The sequence below is a fragment of the Astyanax mexicanus genome, chromosome 4 (genome assembly GCF_023375975.1).
Source record: "Astyanax mexicanus isolate ESR-SI-001 chromosome 4, AstMex3_surface, whole genome shotgun sequence".
Classification (NCBI taxonomy): domain Eukaryota; kingdom Metazoa; phylum Chordata; class Actinopteri; order Characiformes; family Acestrorhamphidae; genus Astyanax; species Astyanax mexicanus.
Genome location: NC_064411.1, coordinates 35,150,451 through 35,171,771, shown reverse-complemented (window position 1 = coordinate 35,171,771; position 21,321 = coordinate 35,150,451). Strand labels below are relative to the sequence as shown.

At 38.9% G+C, this 21,321-nt stretch overlaps 1 protein-coding gene across 9 annotated transcripts; it reads left to right on the top strand.

Moving 5' to 3' along the window:
* The first annotated feature begins 3,387 nt into the window (after positions 1 to 3,387).
* Positions 3,388 to 20,416, top strand: LOC111196508 (scavenger receptor cysteine-rich type 1 protein M130). 9 transcript variants are annotated; one of them, XM_049478502.1, is made up of 14 exons: positions 3,388 to 3,675; positions 4,080 to 4,264; positions 13,235 to 13,352; positions 14,185 to 14,382; positions 14,513 to 14,827; positions 14,917 to 15,240; positions 15,426 to 15,761; positions 15,922 to 16,227; positions 17,751 to 17,819; positions 18,876 to 19,184; positions 19,297 to 19,362; positions 19,669 to 19,819; positions 19,949 to 20,041; positions 20,361 to 20,416. In XM_049478502.1, exons 1-13 carry the CDS (start codon positions 3,402 to 3,404, stop codon positions 19,956 to 19,958), a joined length of 2,661 nt encoding a protein of 886 aa, XP_049334459.1. In that variant the 5' UTR covers positions 3,388 to 3,401; the 3' UTR covers positions 19,959 to 20,041; positions 20,361 to 20,416. The 9 variants fall into 9 exon arrangements, with proteins under 9 accessions (XP_049334459.1, XP_049334461.1, XP_049334460.1 ...); XM_049478504.1 differs by lacking the exon at positions 15,922 to 16,227; XM_049478503.1 differs by lacking the exon at positions 19,297 to 19,362.
* Positions 20,417 to 21,321: the final 905 nt, after the last annotated feature.

Sequence of the window (21,321 nt, the reverse complement as noted above, 5' to 3'; positions counted from 1 at the left end):
CCGAAGCGCGGATAGCTTGACTCCGGTCTTACTGTCAGCAAGCTCCATGACAGTTTTTAAAACTGCCGGCGTACTGTCAGCTAGCCCCCTGACAGTTTTTAGTAGTGCCGGCGTACTGTCAGCTAGCCCCCTGACAGTTTTTAAAACTGTCGGCTTACTGTCAGCTAGCTCCCTGACAGTTTTTAGTAGTGCCGGCGTACTGTCAGCTAGCCCCCTGACAGTTTTTAAAACTGTCGGCTTACTGTCAGCTAGCTCCCTGACAGTTTTTAGTAGTGCCGGCATACTGTCAGGAAGCTCCCTGACAGTTTTTAATACTGCCGGCGTACTGTCAGCAAGCCCCCTGACAGTTTTTAGTAATGCCGGCGTACTGTCAGGAAGCTCCCTGACAGTTTTTAATACTGCCGGTGTACTGTCAGGAAGCCCCCTGACAGTTTTTAGTAATGCCGGCGTACTGTCAGGAAGCTCCCTGACAGTTTTTAATACTGCCGGCGTACTGTCAGGAAGCCCCCTGTCAGTTTTTAGTACTGCCGGGTACGTGCCTGGCACTGCCGGGTCGATGAAAAAGTGGCTGGCGGGTGACGTCACGCAGACCCACTATGACCACAACTTGGAGGACAATATGCAGTTAAACATTTGATCTTCGGACTAGGTATCTTTTTTTGGACGTTATGGTGACAGGTGCAGGAAATTGACATTATTAAAGAATACATATCATTTTTTATTTATAATATATCAACATCATTGTTATAAATATTGTTAATCAGTATGAATATAGACTAGATTAAGCGTCATTTATTAATAATTATTTATTATTAATTATTTAGTAGATTATATTTTTGTATCTATTTAATTAATTAACGAATTTAGGTATTTATGAATGTATTTTTCTATTTGAAAATGCAATCTGTGCGGATAATTGTTAGGTTGATTTTAACCAGTCAACACCACTCTGATTTGCTGAGACCGCACTGATCACAACCATAGACTGTATATAAGTATGGACAGCACGACAGGGGTTGAAAAGTGAAGCCACAACGTCTCTTACGCCCTCTGGTGGCTGGTTTCAGTACAGCTTTTAACCCTAAAGCCTATTTCCATTCAACTGAATGAAAGATGACGGAACTTTTAATCAAAGATTTCACATCCAGGATTTTTTTGCAAAGTTGATTTCTGTACATTCTGCAAGCCCCACTCCTTTGTTAATAACCCCAGTGTTTTTTTTTTTACAGTTAATACATTTTATAGGAATTATTACGTGATATTTAAAGGAGTGTGGCGATGTAGTGATTTACGCCTGAGTGCAAGTTGATTGACAAGTCGCCTGAGAGCGTGAACGCGCACCGCCCCCACTGTGGCTCAGTCAGATCTTTCTGACATTCGGATTTTACTGTTAAAATTTACATTTCTGAATTAAAGCAAAGGCTTGTTCAGCAGTTACCTGTTGTAACAGACCCTCAGGAAAACTTTCTTTCCAGTGTTTTTTTTTTTTGGTAAGTGGATCATTTCTCTCCATCAGTTCATTAGTATTCATACTGTAGATCCATGCGGTTCTTGACTCACTTTCCAACTCGCGTTTTAGGTTTCCAAACCAAAGATTTATTTCTTTACAAAATAATACACAAGAAAACTGAACAAAAAATGCTTATAAACAGAAAACTAGGTACTTATATTCATGTTCCTAATTCCTAAATCCTAAAACTGCGGTCAGAAAAGGTGAGGCTCCTTTGGCTTTTTACTGCTTTTTTTGTTATACTAATACTATCCCTTACACATACTTTGTTCTTCTCCCTAATTTTAGTATTTACGTTATGTTTTTAACTTAGCCTTAGGTACTTAACGATAGTTAACTAGATTAGCCAACTCAGGTTAGCTAAGTAAAGTAACTAAACTTGTTTGGTGAAAATTACGTGGAGTGGGCGGGGTTTGAGCAGTCACACGGCCCCGCCCCCCGCCTCCCACCTCTGTCACGCCAGTTCTGGCTCCAATTTGCCTCTACTGCCTCTTCAAGCGCAGGCAAGATGGCAGCTTCCATTTCGGCCATATTTTGGCTTTAAAACGCCTTAATGAGAGTAAATGGGGGCCGTCCAGTCCATACTTTTATACAGTCTATAATCACAACTCAAACTCCACAACGCGCCAAGCAGCACATTTTTAGTTGCTGCGGAAGCACAGCTCATTTAGGCTCAGCTCAGCTCACCTCAGGACTTGTTGTGCTACTAAGATATAAGGTAAGTTCGACCAGGTCCTTTATTTTATGATCATGTATGTATTTGTAGTGTCTTACACCACCTGCACGTGCTGGCCTTGCCTCTCTTTCTAGGTAGTTAGCTAACGTTAGTTGTCTAAGGATAGCTAAACATTGCCATAGTTTAAATGTAATATGAATTGCATTTGAAAATGAGCAGATTTTTAAAACTTGTCTTATGAATAAGCTAATTTGAAATAGTTTTTTGTGGGAAAAACCTAGATAAAATAGCTTAATGACGAAGTGTGAGAAAATTAAAACAGCACAATATTTTTCCTCAGGTGTAAGCTTAGCGCTGTTAGCTTAGCATTAGCTCAGTGTTCGTGTGAAGAATAAAGTTAACGTTATATGTACATTTCATATAAATAAGCCAACTTGTTGTTGAAATTGTTTTGTTAAAATACTGCACATATTTCTGGTCAGGTGTTAAAAGTGTATCCCCGCATTATATTAGCATTAGAAGTAACGTTAAGTAACTTACATGTAAATATTATGTAAATAAGCCAATTTTAAATAGTTTGTTGTTGGAAAATTTCAATAAAAAAGCCTAGCGATTAAAAAAAAAACCTTGCAAGATTAAAACTGCACATATTTCTCGTCTAGAGTTCAATGATTGTGTATTCCCACCATTAGCTTAGCATCAGCATGAAGAATGTAAATATTATATAACGTTAAATAAGCCAACTTTAAATAGTTTGCTATTGGAAAAACTTAATTAAAATAGCCTAGGGGTGAGACAAGGTCTGGAAAGATTAAAACAGCGGAATATTTCCAGTCCAGAGTTAACTGTGTTTTTGTAAAAGTGTATGGCTCCCCCGCTGCAAAAAGCCTGCAGTGTGTGGAGCGGTAGAGCTTAGATCGGGCCCAAAAATCCAGCCCGACCCGGCCCAAATCCATGCACTTTCTGCCCGAGCCAGACCCGACCTGAGCCATAAACTGTCATTCTGAACCCGAGCCATTTTTTTAGTAATTAGAGCGTTAAAATTGAGCTATTTAAAACATTTTCGGGCTGTTTGATTTAGCGAAATCTGTTCAGAATTATGTTAAATAACCTTGCGAGGCTGAAGAAGCATAGACCTATTATTATTTCTTTTTTTTATTCGCTTCTTTCTTTCTTTATTCCTTGTCTGTTGTACAGGTAGTGTGAGGTTGGTGGATGGTGGCAGTCGCTGTGCTGGGAGAGTGGAGGTTCTTCATAGTGTGTGGTGATGACTGGGATATGAGTGATGCTGCAGTGGTGTGTAGAGAGCTGGGCTGTGGAGAAGCTGTAGATGCACTGGGCAAATCTCACTTTGGATCAGGATCAGGACCAATCTGGATGGATGATGTGGACTGTAGTGGATCAGAGTTTACACTGAAGAAATGTCAAAGGCGAGGATGGGGTAAACATAACTGTAATCACTCTACAGATGCTGGAGTTATCTGTTCAGGTAAAACACTGTAAACAGGGACTGTACATTATCTGCCATGTAGGCAAAGTGTACAGCACATATGATTTTCCTTTTTAACCCACCCTAAATCTTTGTTGATTGCCAAGGTAAATTGGTATGTTTAAACTGAGCAATCACCAAACTGTGCTGTACACTGGAATTCTCAACCAACAATTAATTTACTGATTTTTTTTTTTTTTTACTGATTTCATAATTTTGCTGATCCATATTAATTTGTTTAATGTAATTCATAGCTTTACTGAACTTATTTTGAATCCTTATACTCTCTTTAGTTTTTTCCAATGCATTTATGAATCATTCATTGTGCAATATTTAGCATCATCATGCTTAATCATTTATCATTACTGATAAATAAGCTTTCTTTTTTTCATGGTAATTTTTAGGAGTCCTGCTGGTTAATGGCTCTCGCTGTTCTGGAAGAGTGGAGGTTCTTCATGGAGAGAGCTGGTTCACAGTGTGTGATGCTGACTTTAACCAGCAGGATGCAGAGGTTGTGTGTCGGGAGCTGGGCTGTGGTTCTCCTGTGGAGATTCTGGGAGCAGCTGCTTTTGGTAGAGGGGAGGGTCCGGTGTGGTCAGAGGAGCTTCAGTGTAGAGGAAACGAATCACAGATTCACTTCTGTCCAAAATCATCTTCACTCAAACACAACTGCTCCCATGATAATGATGTGGGACTGGTGTGTTCTGGTAAGAGCTGCATGTTTGTGATTAATGTCATTAAGATTAGCTCAATGTTTATGTAAACTTTTTGTAATTCTGTCAAAAATGCAAATGTCTTGCTATTATTTCAGTTTTCAGCCACAATTCTACTTTACATCATTTATAGTGGTGAAAATACATGTTTTTTCCATTCTTTCTCAATGTCTTGGTCTGTCTTACTCACTGTTGGACAGGCAGTGTGAGGTTGGTAGATGGTGACAGTCGCTGTGCTGGGAGAGTGGAGGTTCTTTATAGAGGACAGTGGGGATCAGTGTGTGGTAATAACTGGGATATGAGAGATGCTGCAGTGGTGTGTAGAGAGCTGGGCTGTGGAGAAGCTGTAGATACATATCATGAGTCTTACTTTGGATCAGGATCAGGACCAATCTGGATGGATAATGTGCACTGCAGTGGCTCTGAGTCTACACTGAGGAACTGTGAATCAGCAGGATGGGGTAAACATAGGCCTGGACAATAATTCGATATCGGTATTTATCGCGATAAGAAATGTTTCAATAACGGTGATATCACTTTTGTGGTATATCGATATGTATTATGTACAGAATCTGTCACGGACGGGCGTTTTTTACTGGCGTCAGCTCGCCGCAGAGCCAAACACATTCAGCCCCCATAGCTGTGCTACCTCAGTGCGTGATGACGCAATCACACAGGCACGTAGCCAGATAGGCTAGGCTAGGCTAGGTTAAAATGGCTAGGCTAGGCTAGGCTAGGTTAGGTTCAGGTCCGCTCCGCTACGCATCTAAAATGTCTCGAAACGGAGCCGGGACGAGCGGATCCAAGGCTAGGGTAGACTCGGTTCGGTCAGCCGCTGTTTCGCTCGCCCATTCGCGCGTCCGCTCACTCATCCGCGCGTCCGCTCACTCATCCGCAGCTCCGCTGGCCCAGCCGCGGGTCCGCTCGCTCATCCGCGCCTCCGCTCGCTCATCCGCGCCTCCGCTCGCTCATCCGCGGCTCCGCTCGCCCAGCCGCGGGTCCGCTCGCTCATCCGCGCCTCCGCTCGCTCATCCGCGGCTCCGCTCGCCCAGCCGCGGGTCCGCTCGCTCATCCGCGCCTCCGCTCGCTCATCCGCGGCTCCGCTCGCCCAGCCGCGGGTCCGCTCGCCCAGCCGCGGGTCCGCTCGCTTGCCGCTTTGCTGCAAATTGTGCCGGTGAGTGGAGCCGACAAGCAGCGTAACGTTAATACATCTAATCTGTTCCACCACCTCAAGCATCTTCACTACATACAATATTTTCCTTATATTGACTGAAGCACTTTAATAGATTATGTTGAAACTAAGTTATTTAAAGTTTATGAATCCTTTAGGTTTGTTTATTTGCCGTTGATATCATGTTGAATACCTCTTGTATTCTGGCTGAAGCACTTTAATAGATTATGTTGCCACTAAGTTATTTATAGTTGAAAAATCCTATAGGTTTGTTTATTTGACGGGAAAATCTTGTTGCTTTTATGTATATAAAGGCTTCTTGTATTATATATCCTAGTTAAAACACTTTTGTTTTAATCTGTTAAATTTGTTTACAATGAATAAGAAGCTCTGCCTCTTGTAATTTAAAGTTATTTTTATTTGTAATAGTTATATAGGCTTATGTTTGACAGGGATGTCATGTTATTATTTTGCTATATGCAAATAAAATTGAGCATTGATTTATTTTGACTACTTTTATTTCTAAAGTATTAAAGTTTTTGTGAAAGGAGGTTTCAAAGACTTAAACATTTTCATACAGTAGTAGGTACAGATTTCCATTAGATAGATTGATACAAAAAGTGCAAATACACAGTTAAATAAGAATTTAAATTTGCAGTGCAAGCTGCAGAGATTGCAGGGATTCTTTTTCTGAGGCCTTCAAAGTATTTATCGATATCGAAATTATATCGTATCGACCGAAATTTAAGGAATATATCATGATATAAATTTTGGCCATATCGTCCAGCACTACTACAGACTAAGACTTAATTTATTCTTATTTTTGCGCCAATTTCCAAAGCTTTCTTTAAAACAAATATATTCAGTTTTTTTTTTTACAATATACACTTTTTTGGGGTCCTTTTCTGTTTAGGCCCTGGCACTGCTAACTTTTGTACCATTTGAGCACACTGGATTTTGTACCATTTCAGGTTATTAACTGGGCTGGAGAGCTTCAATGGCAAAAAATGGGGGTGTTCTAAAACTTTTAACTAATAGTGTTGATTCATTAAGTTTGTTTTAAACTACATGAAAACTCCAGGGTCTAACATAAAGCATTTTCTCTTATCAGAGTATAAAGAGATCAGACTGACTGAGGGCTGTGAGGGGAATCTGGAGGTGTTCTATAATGGAACCTGGGGGAATGTGTGTAACAATGGGATGGATGTAGAAACAATGGGTCTCATCTGTCGGGAGCTGAACTGTGGAAGATTTAAGACTGAGAGAGCTACCAAAGCACGAGTGGAATCAGCTCCTAACTGGCTGGATGATGTAAAATGTAGGAAACATGACTCTACTCTGTTTCACTGTCCATCTTCATCCTGGAGTCAGAACAATTGTGATAGAAGCAGTGAGGTGACTCACATTACCTGCTCCGGTATGTTGTTTTTCTTTGTAGTAGATGAGCATGAGTAAAAAAGTTGTGTTGAAAGAAAGTGTTGTGGTGACCGAATCACCCTCACTTTTCCTCATCCTCTTTCCCTGTGTAAGTGTAAACAACCTGAGTAAATATAAAATAATTTTTAAATAATCATTTTATTTATTAAGGGAAAAAAATATCCAAACACCCCCTAAAAAATAAAATGTGATTAATTACACTTTTTGGATAGATGAGTATTCAGTTTCACTTAACTCAACCAGGCCTGATTACTGCCAGACCTGTAGAATCAAGAAATTCTTTAAATTCCTTTATTCCTGATCATTTAAAATGAGCTTTTTTATGTTTACTCAGGTTATCTTTGTCTGATGTTAAAGTTTTTTTTAATAATCAGAAAAATATCAGTATATCTGTAGGGGGGCAAATACTTCTTCATGGCAATGTATGTGTGCAGCATTGCTTGATATTTTTTTTGGACTACAAGCTACACCTTGCTGTGCTTTTTACACTCATCTGGTCATGCTGGGAACACATTTTAATAAAAAGTGTAAAGTGTATCAGAAAAAATTACATTTGTGAGTGAAATAATAAGATATTTTACATTGAATTACATTACATTTGGCAGATGCTTTTGTCCAAAGTGACTTACAATAATGGTGTACATTTACTAATAGCAGCCTGTTCTGAACGAAAATCGCACTGAAAAATTGTTTTTGTCATTGCTGGAATAGTTAGGTGGGGTTAGAGAAAAAGAGCAGTCTGGTGCAGCTTGAAGTTTCCTGTGCGCCCTGTTAGAATGCCTGGTGTTATTTGAAAATCAGCACAACCAGACTGACTTTTAATTCTGTGCGTTGGTGTGAAATGAGGGGGTTTACCGCTCAATTGAAACTCTCAATTGTTATTGCTGAGATCATTATTTTAGTAATGAGTTTAGTAGTATTGTTTTGATTTTTGTAATATTTATAGCATGTGTCTCCATTTCTAGGAGAGAAGAAACAGCTTGCATTTGAAAACCTTCAAAAATTCTTCTTATTTCCAAACCAGGGTCAGTGCTCAAGTACGAATATTTGACTACCACTCCATTCACTACTTGAGTAAGTATACATATTAATCAGATTTGTTCGTGCATACATTCTAACTTGTTTTGTCAAATAATTCTAAACTTCCCTTTTCATCAGTTGATCTTTGATTTGAGTGAAAACTGATTAAATAAAAACACTAATGCAGTTTGCTGTAGTTTTGTTATAAAAATTTAATATTATTCATGTGTCTGTTCATGTGTGATGTAGATTACATGCCTATTAGGTTGAGAGGAGGAGAGGAAATCTGTTCTGGGAGGTTGGAGGTGTATCATAATGCTGAGTGGGGGTCTGTATGTGCTGATCTGTGGGACATCAGGGATGCTCAGGTGGTCTGCAGGCAGCTGGGTTGTGGGCCGGCGCTGAGTGCTAATAGAAGAGCTGCTGATGGTTCTGGTGGAGGAACTATCTGGATGAACAGAGTGAAGTGTAGAGGGAATGATATTCACCTGTGGGACTGTCCTCATTCCCTGAAGATCCACACTGGCTGCTCCCACAGTGCTGGAGTCACCTGTGCAGGTGTGCGAGAACGTCTTTTTAATCTAGTATTAACTCTAGTAGATAACTATGGTTATGTTAAGCATAACTCTGTATTTACTCTGTATGTACTCAGTCAGGTTCAATATTATTATTATTGTGCTCCTCTGACCTGTAAAAGGGAGAATAGCATTTATATTATGGCTGATTTAGGCTCACAACACTGATAAATACACTAAGTAACATTGGCAGACAATAATGCAACAATATTTTTGAAAATACCTACAATATTACCATATCAGCCATATACTTCTTTTGTTTCAAAGACAATAAACACAAAAACAATAAATACCATTTCTTAAATAATGCTGCTCTAATCTCTTTCTCCTTTTGTAACCTCTTTTTCTTGACCATTTTTATGATATTTCTTTCAGACATATTTGTCACATTACCTTTTTCATCTGAAACAACTACAACTTACACCACAGGTACTCTTTTAATTAGTTCCTTTGTGTGATTTTTTTTAAACAACACTATGCAGTGTTCAACAGTGTTTTTTTATTCTGTGTTTTCAGTACCAGCACAGCTAACAGAGAAAAAGACAGTCCCTCCTTCAAAAATTCCATCATCTAATTTTCCATACATCTATCCAGTGTCTCTCCTGGTTCTGGGATCTGTGCTCTTCCTGGCCTTAGTGCTTCTGGTTGTGCTGTTTTATCAGAACAGAGTGCTCAGGAGAGGTAGGGGGATTCAGAGATCATCTAAAATCCACTTTCTGTACTTTCTATAATCATCATTAGTCCTTCAATCTGTCATCAGTCTTCTCTTCTACTGAACTGACTCCATGTTTCTTTCTTTCTCTCTCACAGTGATTTCTAAGGTGAGGAGGAAGACTCTGCTTGAGGCAGTCTATGAAGAGATTAACCATAAATGTGTCACTAACAGATATACTAAAAGAGGTAAATTGTATGTAGAGAGTTTCACTGAAGGCAGTCTATAGTTTTACACAGTATGTAAAGTGGATCTAAGGTCAGATATCAAATAGCAATTCTGAGTGTTTAAATGACTATAAATGAAAACACTACATGCAGTAAATCAATTGTAGCATTGTTACCTTATCTTACAGGTTCAAAATAATATGTGTTACTCCACTGACTATAATAGGAAGAATTACATATCTGTTACTATCAATTCAGGCCTGTACTGCTGTTAAAAAGCAGAGGAAAGGGATGGGGTTTGTTAGCCAACTTTCCCATTTCACCTTAAATGGTGCGAGAGACAGCAGAGGCTGCATCATTTAAGGCGGAACAGAACAAGTAAATAAAATGAAAGCTAATCCGAGCTCCCCATAACAGGAATTAAGAAATTGACAATTGTTCCTTAATCACCAACCTTTCTGAAGACATACAATGCCATAAAATTAGCTAGGTTACTGAACCTTAGTGCTTCTGATGACGTATCTGGTGCATGAAGTGTTGTCCCAATTCTTATGGGGAGGATTTCACCCTTTACACTCAAAGAATGGTTGGGGTAAGTGGTAGGGCCATGGGGTGAAATGGGATTGGGCTTAAAGCCTCATCTCATTTTCAGACTTACAAATACATTTTTTTGCTGTAGATTTTGATTAAATAATTGAACTTTGGCATTCTGACTGTTCTGATCTCCTTTAACAGGAAGTTTTATCTCTGAAGATCAGCATTCAGGATATGAGGACGTAGATGAGGAGCTTCTCTCAGGTAAGTTGACATATACTGAATGTGTGTTAGAATTTTTAATGCAGAAGAAAAAACATATATATTTTTTGTTTTATAGAAAAAAGTTCCATGCAATATGTGTAGGGTTCTGAAGTGTTTTAGCAGTTAGCATCAGGCTTCAGGCCGATAAGACTCGCCCCTGAACGGGGAAATAGTGAGCGTGGTTAGCGGGTAATGCTAATGCTAAATTCAATTTATCTTTGACTACTCCAGTATATCCATGTCTGGCACAAGTTAAAAACAATGTCTTGCCTACTGTACAGTTTGTAATAGTGATTTTAGGATTGCCCAGGGGTAACTAAAGGATTGCAAAAGGATTTTTTTTTTAAAGGGACACACTTTGATTTGTCAACCAGTTCTGATCGCAGAGGGCGACTGTACCAATACATTGAAAACCCCTTAGTATTTTAAAAGTTTGAGTCTTTGAGTAACAGTGTCTTGCTGCCATCATCCTGATGCTGCTGTGCTGCAATGCATTTTTTTATTTTTACAGAAAACTATGGCGAGGTCTATGATGATATCATACCTGCTGAAGAGAGCCCACACATTACAACAGGTTTGGATATTTTAATACGTACGATTTATTGTGGACACATGGTAAACATGCAAATTATAGTTGCTTTTCACCTTAATCAAAAATATATCTATATATGTCTGTGCAGCATACATTATTATGGTTTTCTATTCTTTTGGTATTAAATACTGTTAATGGAACTAATCATCTTCATCGCTGTATTTAAATAAATTATATTTCTCTGATTAAACGACATTAAATGCAATGACAAACTGAGACTTCCAGCACTAATACTTGCTTCAAATATAATTTCTATTATGTATATGCTGTTTTCCTTCAGTTATATTAAGACTATGATGATGTGGTGGAGGACGTACAGATGTCTGAAGAAGACGAATAGACCAACTGACAGAGATCGACCAGTCTGTCTACTCAGAAAAATCACTTTTAATCCATCTGAAACAAAACTAGGGAACAAAACATGCAAATTGTTTTTAGGTATCTTTTTTATCATTTTGTAACAAATATTATTCCTTTTTGCTGGGTTTCTGCTATCTGAATTGAAAACAAAATATATGTATGTTTATATATATATATATATATATATATATATATATATATATATATATATATATATATATATATATATGTAGCTGTGGAGCTGTGTTAATTAGTGCTGACGCTTTTTAAAAATATGGAGAAATTTAAAAATGCTTCTTCTGATTTGTCACTGAAAATGTTTGATAATTTCCTCTCCTCTTTCTAATAAGGTCATAGTGAGTGTGATTGGCCGCTGTGGGGAATCTCTCTCTCTCTCTCTCTCTCTCTCTCAAGTCTTATCTGGCTGAGTAGAGGTGAAGCTTGTTCTGCTGCTGAGTTGAGGAGTGTGTGTGCAAGAGATGGACATCCCAGTTCTACTCATTTTTCTATTGACCACTGTCACTCTCGTCACATCTGGTAAGTATAATATACTGGTAAAATATATATATCTTTACACTAACTTTGTGGACTGTATGTATACTGGCCTCTTTTTCTGTAAGGGTGTTATTGAAAGGGCAGTGAATGGTATGAATTCCTTTATCCCACATCGGGCCAGGGATTGTCATGCACCATGGGGAAACCCTTACTGATCCACTACCAAATCAGACATGCTGAATGAGGTTGCATAATGTGGCATTTAATTGAAAACACTATTAACTTCAAACTGAGCAGGTGTCTCTGATAAGTAAATGAACAAGAATTATGTGAGAACTCTTTAAATAAACTATATAGAGTATATATTTACTTTTTCATCTTACATTCATGTGATGTACACTTTGCTATCATCCTGTCAGCCCATTTTAGTATTGCTATAGAAGTACAAATTAGTGAACTGATTTCTTATGATCTCTAAATGGGAGCGTTTGATATCCAGTAAGGTGTAATGATTTGGTCTAAACTGTATTTCAGCCTTATTTGAGTATTATTATTTGAGTATAAGTGTAATTATTCTCTGATTATCAGTGTGTTTGTTTTTTTCTCCACACAGACAGTGTGAGGTTGGTAGATGGTGACAGTCGCTGTGCTGGGAGAGTGGAGGTTCTTCATAGAGGACAGTGGGGAACAGTGTGTGATGATTACTGGGATATGAGAGATGCTGCAGTGGTGTGTAGAGAGCTGGGCTGTGGGGAAGCCATAGATGCACCACGGAGAGCTCGATTTGGATCAGGATCAGGACCGATCTGGGTGGAATATGCTAACTGTGCTGGATCAGAGTCTTCACTGAAGAACTGTAGGTCTTATGATTGGGGTAGACAGAGATGTAATCATGATGAAGACGCTGGTGCTGTTTGTGCAGGTAAGATGCAAAAAAATAAAACACATTACACAGAGATGTAAACAAATGTGATGAGGCCTGTGTTGGAATGTACTGAATGAATTAAACAACTGTTAGTTGTTTTATATACACCCCTGTAAAAAAAACTTCTTTGTAACATGAAAAGTTTAAGCCTGAACCTAAATTCACTTTCATACACTTAATAAATGGATTATTACAGAGGTGGTTTTGAATGCTTTGGTTTAGAATTAGCAACTAAGAAATAATATATATATATATTTTTAACATCCTTGTATTTCAGTTAATGAAAAGTGCAAAATATAAAAATCACTGCCCCATATAAGTTTAATTCCCTCCTATTCAAATTAACCTCCCAATGCTGTGTGTTAATATTAACATACATGTTCTCTTTGCTCTTATAAACACATTGTAGAAGTCAGACTGGTGGGCAGATCTCACTGTTCTGGGAGAGTGGAGGTTCTTCATGGAGAGAGCTGGGTCACAGTGTGTGATGCTGACTTTAACCAGCAGGATGCAGAGGTTGTGTGTCGAGATCTGGGCTGTGGTTCTCTTGTGGAGGTTCTGGGAGCAGCTGCTTTTGGTAGAGTGGAGGGTCAGGTGTGGTCAGAGGAGCTTCAGTGTAGAGGAAACGAATCTCAGATTCACTTCTGTCCAAAATCATCTTCACTCAAACACAACTGCTCCCATGATAATGATGTGGGACTGGCATGTTCTGGTAGGTATTTCACTTCCTTTTGTCAATTTCACACAAAACACTGACAAAAACACACATCCACCAAATTCAGATAACAGACAGGTGAAGGAGACACAAATCCACCAGTTTGATTGATTTCTGTATTGCACAATATTATGAAAAAAGATATTAAGACATTAAAACATTAAGAAACCTTTAATTTGATTTGTCATTTATGTCCTTGAGGGCTAACCAGACTTTTTAAGTTTACAAGGAGTGCTGCAGAGAAGTCAAAAAGCAAAAGTTTTATACATATGAAAAAATGTTTAGACTTTGACTATGTTGAATTGTTTTTGGTGACCATTTTAAAAGAAACTTACAAAGTCTTATTTTTTTATCTAAAACTACAAGTATGTTTTTTTTTTTAAATGTCTACCATTGATTTACAGGCAGTGTGAGGAATAATAAATTATTTCATTTAGACTAAGATGAGTAATATTTAAGGAACTACACATACAGTGTGTAATGCAACATGTCAGATGTGTGGCATTCCTAATGTGCTTTCACTAATGTGATTTTGCGATGTGGTAGAGTGCTGATCGTGGGTCCAACAGTATCCAGCACTTTTTAGTGGATTAGTGGATTGACCTGTCAATGTGTTTAGCCATGGCATAGCACATCTTTCTTCTGACTAGCCTTGTAATCTGATGCTTTCTTCTGGGTGCAGTGTTTTTTGATGATCAATGTACACAAATACTATACTGTAGGTGACAAGCGAAGACTTGTTGGTGGTCCTAACGCATGCTCTGGGAGAGTAGAGAAGCTTCATCGGAATTCTTGGCTTCCAGTGTGTGATGCTGACTTTAACCAGCAGGATGCAGAGGTTGTGTGCAGCTGGGAGCTGGGCTGTGGTTCTCCTGTGGAGGTTCTGCTTTTGGTAGAGCAGAGGGTCAGATGTGGTCAGAGGAGCTTCAGTGTAGAGGAAACGAATCTCATATGTACCTCTGCCAGACATCTCCTTCCTTGAAACCCAACTGCTCTCACAACAAGGATGTGGGACTAAGATGCTCTGGTATGATGAAGTATGTTTGTAAAAGATTTAGATTAGTACTAAACTGTGAGCAATTAGTTTGTAATTACTGTATTTTTTTTATTATTGTATTGTATTATTGTTGCCTACTATTTTTCCTCTGTAAATTCAGGTCACGCTCAGGCTCGGCTGATGAACGGCTCAGATTCCTGTTCTGGTCGAGTGGAGCTCCGGTACCTCAGTGAGTGGGGTACAGTGTGTGATGTAAGCTGGGATATGAGAGCTGCCAGTGTCCTCTGTGCTCAGCTGAAGTGTGGGAGTGCTGTGGCTGTGTTGGGGTCAGACTGGTTTGGGGAGGGGAGTGGCCGGATCTGGGCTGATGTGTTTGATTGTCAGGGAAACGAAACACACCTGTTAAAATGTCCCATTTCATCATGGAGTCGAACTGCATGCTCTCATGAACAGGATGCTGGAGTTATCTGTAGTGGTGAGATCTTACAGTTGCAGTATAATAAATAACTGAAAGTTTATTACTCCCTCATTTTAAGCCAAGTAATATTTTTTTTTTCTCTTCAGGTTCTTCTCTGGCGTCTCATGAGGGAGGAGTGCGGTTGTCTGGAGGGATGGAGTGTGAGGGGGAGGTGCAGGTGTTCTTCAGGCAGGACTGGAGGAGAGTTCTGCTGGACTCCTGGAGTGAGTCTGAGGCCTCTGTGGTCTGCAGACAGCCGGGCTGTGGTTCTGTACTCAACATCTCCAGCTCCTCTTCATCCAGTCCTGAACACAGCTACGTGTGTGTGACGGGTTTCAACTGCTCTGGGAGTGAAGCTCATCTGAGGAACTGCAGCAGCTCACAAGCAGATAACTGCAGCTCCACAGTACAGCTCTACATCACCTGCTCTGGTAAGCATTGCACAGTTAATATATGTATAATTTTATTTGTATGTATGATAACATGCAAAAGTGCCTCTATTATCCATATTTTTGAACATTTGAGAATAATTATTTGGCAAATATGAGTACATATACACAACACATATCTTGTGAAAGGAGTTTGAAAACATCTTTTGTATTTGTGTAAATTTTAGGTACATCTAACACAGTCCACAGCTCCATCAGGCTGGTTGGTTCTGGGGGAGACTGTGCAGGAAGGCTGGAGTTTTTCCACAGTGGATCATGGGGGACAGTGAGTGATGAATTGTGGGATATTGAGGATGCGCAGGTGGTCTGCAGGCAGCTGCAGTGTGGAGTGGCCCTCAGTGCTCCAGTACCAGTACCAGCCCGGTTTGGATCTGGAACTGGACCCATATGGCTGAATGAGGTGGAGTGTGAGGGGAACGAGGCGTCTCTGTGGAACTGCAGATATCAGCTGTGTGGAGAGGATGAATGTGGACACAAGGATGATGTAGGAGTCGTGTGCTCAGGTACTTCGTATCTTGAATTGCTCAGTTTGTAATGATCTTGTAATCAAGTACCAATGCCCTATCTATGTACAACTGGAGGTACATTTTGAATAATTAAAGAAAAAACTTTTGCACGTTTAAATCAATGTGCATAACTAGCTAGCTATCTTTCTCCTGCCAGAGTATAAAGAGATCAGACTGACTGAGGGCTGTGAGGGGAATCTGGAGGTGTTCTATAATGGAACCTGGGGGAATGTGTGTGTAAATGGGATGACTGATGAAACGGCAAAATTGATCTGTCGAGAGCTGAACTGTGGAAGAACTGGCAGTGAGTCTTGGTCTAAAGCAAGAGTGGAATCAGCTCCTAACTGGCTGGATAATGTAAAATGTAGGAAACATGACTCCACTCTGTGGCACTGTCCATCTTCTTCCTGGGGGGAGAACAGGTGTGATAATCGCAATGAGGTTGCTTGCATTACCAGCTCAGGTAGGCAGATATGATGAGGTGTTAAAGACTTTAAAGAATGCTAGAACTAATGTAGTTTGTAATTGGAATTTCATAATATTTGATTTTTTGTCCTACCACAGAGTAGGGTTGTCACGATACCAAAATTTTGACTTTGATACCGATACCAACTGTAGTATCACGATTCTCGATACCAAAACGATACTTGGAAGAAAAAGAAACAATAAAAATATCTGAACATAAAATGTTTATTTTTGACTGAACTGGATTGAACACTGAACAATCGGTGCAAACGTTTTTATTCTAAAATGAAACATTTGAACAAAAAACAAGTTTCGTTATTATAACCTTAACTATAACATAATTATCTAAACACTTCCTAAAAACTAAAACTAAAACCAGAGGTAATGGTAGCCTGACTATGTGAACCTGACGGGCGGGCAGAAGTTAAGTTCTGAATAAGGAAAATAAAGAGACAGAAGAACATTACAATGTTATGTTCATTTTAACACTCACTGCTCCGTTATATTAATCAACCGTTTACCGTTTTTAATAAGCAGTCGCTAGTAAAGCTTAGTAAAGCTACAGACAGAGTGTATCTTGACTAACTCCACTAACCTGTCGACTTCTCAGCTCTTTGTAGAGATCAGGGTGCTTGTCTGCTATTATGTTAAATAACACTGTAACATAGAAGCATAGAACTATTATTTAATTAAAATGATTTTTAAGAACAGCTAAACACAGTGCTGCAGGTCAAACGCGGAGGCGTTCACGTGCGAGAGAGAGAGAAACAGAGAAAGAGACACAGCGAGAGTGAGAGAGAGAGAGATTTGCGTGTTCTGATGTGAGCTACTCACAGGTAAAGGTTCTCTTTGATCTCCTCGTGCTCATATTCTAGTCCCACACATAAGTCTCCCTCAGTGTTTTCTGTCGTATTTTGCGGCTAGCGCGAGCGCTTACAACTAACACCGCGGAGCGCGAGGTGCCGCCGCCCTTGTGCCGAATCCGCTACTGAATCCGACTCCCGCTTCGCGGACAGAATCGGCACAACACCCCCCGCTGTACAACTGCGGGAGTGAAAACAGCGCTAATAAAGTAGTTTAGTTTCACTTTCAGTTTTCGTTATTTTCGTTATTTTATTTAAAAATAAAAATATCAATAAAAAACAGATGCCTACATCTCAGACTATTTTCCCACACTTCACTCCTCGCGCCCGTTTTGTCCACAAGTCGCAGATGAGAGACATCTGTTATTTTAGCCGTCGCCATTCTACACTCACTGCTGCTCTGCTGGCTTGCGCGTGAATCGATTCATTTGTTCAGAACACTAAGTTTATCTGAATCCTGCCACACCGACTGCTGCGGTGTGAATCAGTTTTCTTATGAACTGAATCAAATCGCGCCTACTAATTTGACTCATTTGAAGCTAGTGACTGGGCTATATACAGTATCGAAAGCATCGAACGCTAAAGAACCGAATCGTTTGTGATGACGTAGTATCGAAAAAGAATCGAACCTTCGGTACACCGTGCAACTCTACCACAGAGAATGGAAATACACTAGATTTGACAAATTGGCTGTGTGATTCATCTCCTCATGAGAGACCGTGCTCAAGTAAGAAAACTTATCATTATCAAAATGATCATGTCTTTGATAAACTACATTTTCTTTCTTTTTGACTGCATGTTCTGCCAGCATGCTTTCACTAATAAACAATTCTTGTCTTTGCTCGCACTGTTTTATTTGTAGTTTGCATATTTTTTTGCACTTTAACATATTTTAGATAACACTTCTACAGTGATATTTTTAACAAAGGTTTAGAGAGGGATTCTGGGTAATGGAGTCCATCAGAGTGTCTATGTAAGTCTGAGGAATTCAGGTGTAGACAGGACAGGTGTGGTGGATGGGGGTGGGTAATATGGCCCTAAAACAATATCACGATATTTCATGGCATTTATCGCGATAACAGTACTCTTGTTGATATGACAAAACACTGAATTAAAGATATTATTTTAAAAATACACTACTGAAACAAAATAAAAATTAAATTCCGTTTTTGCATATGATATGGCACCCCCCCCCCAAACTACGATATAAAAAAATACAAGACTTTTTATCAGATGGTAACAGACATCAGTGATCAAGAAAGTCATGATACTATTAATGCACTCTAAATAATCGAGGATTAAAGTAAAATGAATAATATTGGACAGATAAAAACAGCAACCCCAGTGGTGCCCTGCAGTGATAATTAGGGGTGGGTGATATGGCACGATATTTCAGGGTATAGTATCGTTTTTTGCGTTTGATACGATATGGCACAGCCCTAGTGGTGGAAATAACAGGTGTAACAGACAGCTTGCTGAAGACAGACAAACTACACTCTATTAGAAGCAAAATCTTATTTAAAAAAAATATTAGTTTAAAAAATCAACTGTTTCAACTAAAACGGTAAAACAAGGTAAGTGCTTTTTTTTTTACTATGGCTACTTCTGTTTTTTTTTCTCCTGCTCTCTTCTGCTTGTATATATTTTTCATCTTACAATGCTTTTTTGTGGTTTACCACATCTCTATAAGAACATATTTCATCATACAGTATATACGACTGTTGTAAATGTTTGTAAGACTTTGATGGATAATCATTTTTTTCCCTCTGTGGTGTGTTTGTAGAGCACATTCCTCTGAGGCTGAGGGGAGGAGTAGGAAGCTGTTCTGGATGGCTGCAGGTGTATCATAATAAAACATGGGGGTCTGTATGTGGTGATCTCTGGGACATCAGGGATGCTCAGGTGATCTGCAGGCAGCTGGGTTGTGGGCCGGCGCTGAGTGCTAATAGAAGAGCTGCTGATGGTTCTGGTGGAGGAACTATCTGGATGAACAGAGTGAAGTGTAGAGGGAATGAGATTCACCTGTGGGACTGTCCTCATTCCCTGAAGAACCACACTGACTGCTCCCACAGTGCTGGAGTCACTTGTGGAGGTCAGAGGAACAGACACAACTGAATATATTTGCCTCCTAACTGTTACAGAAACTTTACACATGCTTGAGAAAAATACTTACATCACATTGTTATTTTATGCTCACTCACTAGGCTTCCTGTATCATACTTTCCCTTTAAATAATAAAAGAGGACAGATGGGACATTTTGTCTTGCAAGGTCAGGGACCACTTTTCTCCATTGTAAACAGGCTTGATAGCAACTTCGGAAACTATTGTTGATCATAATGTTGGTCACACACATTTGGTTTCCATCATTTAATAATTGTAATGTTTTTGGGAAGGATAGAAAGTAACAATAGTGAAAGTATGTATGTGCTTTGCACCAGTCTGTCTAGATCATTCTGTGTTTATAGACATTTCATATGTCATCTTCCATAATATTCATCACAAAATTATTCACATCCAATAAAAGGAGTGTGTTCATGTATAAATTGTCTATACATTTTGTATATTTGTTTTTTAGATTCTCAACCACAGACAATAAGAATCATAAACTCCTCCACCAGCTGTTCCCTCCATCTATCCAGTGTCTCTCCTGGTTCTGGGATCTGTGCTCTTCCTGGCCTTAGTGCTTCTGGTTGTGCTGTTTTATCAGAACAGAGTGCTCAGGAGAGGTAGGGGGATTCAGAGATCATCTACAATCCACTTTCTGTACTTTCTCTAATCATCATTAGTACTTCAATCTGTCATCAGTCTTCTCTTCTACTGAACTGACTCCATGTTTCTCTCTGTCTCTCTCACAGTGATCTCTAAGAGGAGGAAGACTTCAGCTGAGCCTGTCTATGAGGAGATTGACACCAGGCTCATCCCTAAAAGAATTACTGTCTCAACTGAAAGTAAGAGTAAAATGTTTTTTTTTTCTCTCAAAGCAGAAATGTCTGGTCTTTACAGAAATAATGTAGCAGTTAATCAAATACTTGTCAGATAACTCTCTTTTCATATTGTTATATTTTAGTAGTGTTTTTTTTTGTAGATTTTCTTCCTTTGTTAATAAATTACACCAATTTATCTATCTTTTCTTCCCACTGAATAATGTTACACACTTACACATGTGAAGATAAAATTATGTTTTTAGGAATAAAATATATGTAAATGAAATAAAAAGCCAACTGAAAATACATATTAGTAATATCAGTTTATTCTAATATGTTTTAGGTAAAGCAGATAATGAGGAAATGCAGTTAAGTTATGATGTCATTTTTGCTGGACAAACACCTGACAGTGCAGCAGGTGTGCTTCTGTTTTTTTATCTGTCCTTATCACTAATGCCTATTTGCATCTCTGCAAAAAAATATATATATATATTTCTTCAACTTTCCCATGTATAAAGCTAGCAATTTAAAAGAGAAAGATATCAGATGAAATGACCAATATCAGTCATTAAGAATTTTGTTTCTTTTTTTTTTGCAGAGGAAGAACCAGATAATTACGATGATGTTATTGTGGAACAAAACTCAAACATTGTGATGGGTCTGTAGAGTTATGTATGAGTGAGCAAATTCTAATCTTAACAACTAAAACATCCCTAATAAAAGTCATGTTCACTTTATTTTTGTTAGGAAACATGCTGGAGCACTGTGAAGTTTTAAATTAAGGGATGAAATTAGTCCCCCTGTGTTAAAAAAAAAAGCTTCTTTTACCCGGTGAAAATAGTCACACTTCCATTACATTATGCTAACATTACTTTGTTTTAAAGCAACTGACCTATAAAGATAGTGAGCCAAATTTAGGTCGAGCCAAGTTTATGAAACTACACACTTTTACTGCAGTACAGATTTACACTCTCTACTAAATAATCCATCTCAAAAGCAGAAAAAACGTACTTTATACTGGGAGGCTAGATCGTTAAATATAGGGAGTATAGGGAATGTTTTCTTCTGATTTTGAGCTGGACTTTTTAGCAGGGTCAACATTACTGGCTTTCAGGAGCCTAATCTTTAAATTCTTAACAATTAGCTATATTGTAGCGAAGCTGCTTTTATATTCTGTTCACTGTGAATTCACTGTTCTGTTCTGTTCTGTGCTGGGCTTGTGATTGGGGTAGGGGGAGGGGCAGAGCAGGAAAGCGCGCGTGTGTGTGTGTTTGTGTGTGTGTGTGTGTGTGTGTGTGTGTGTG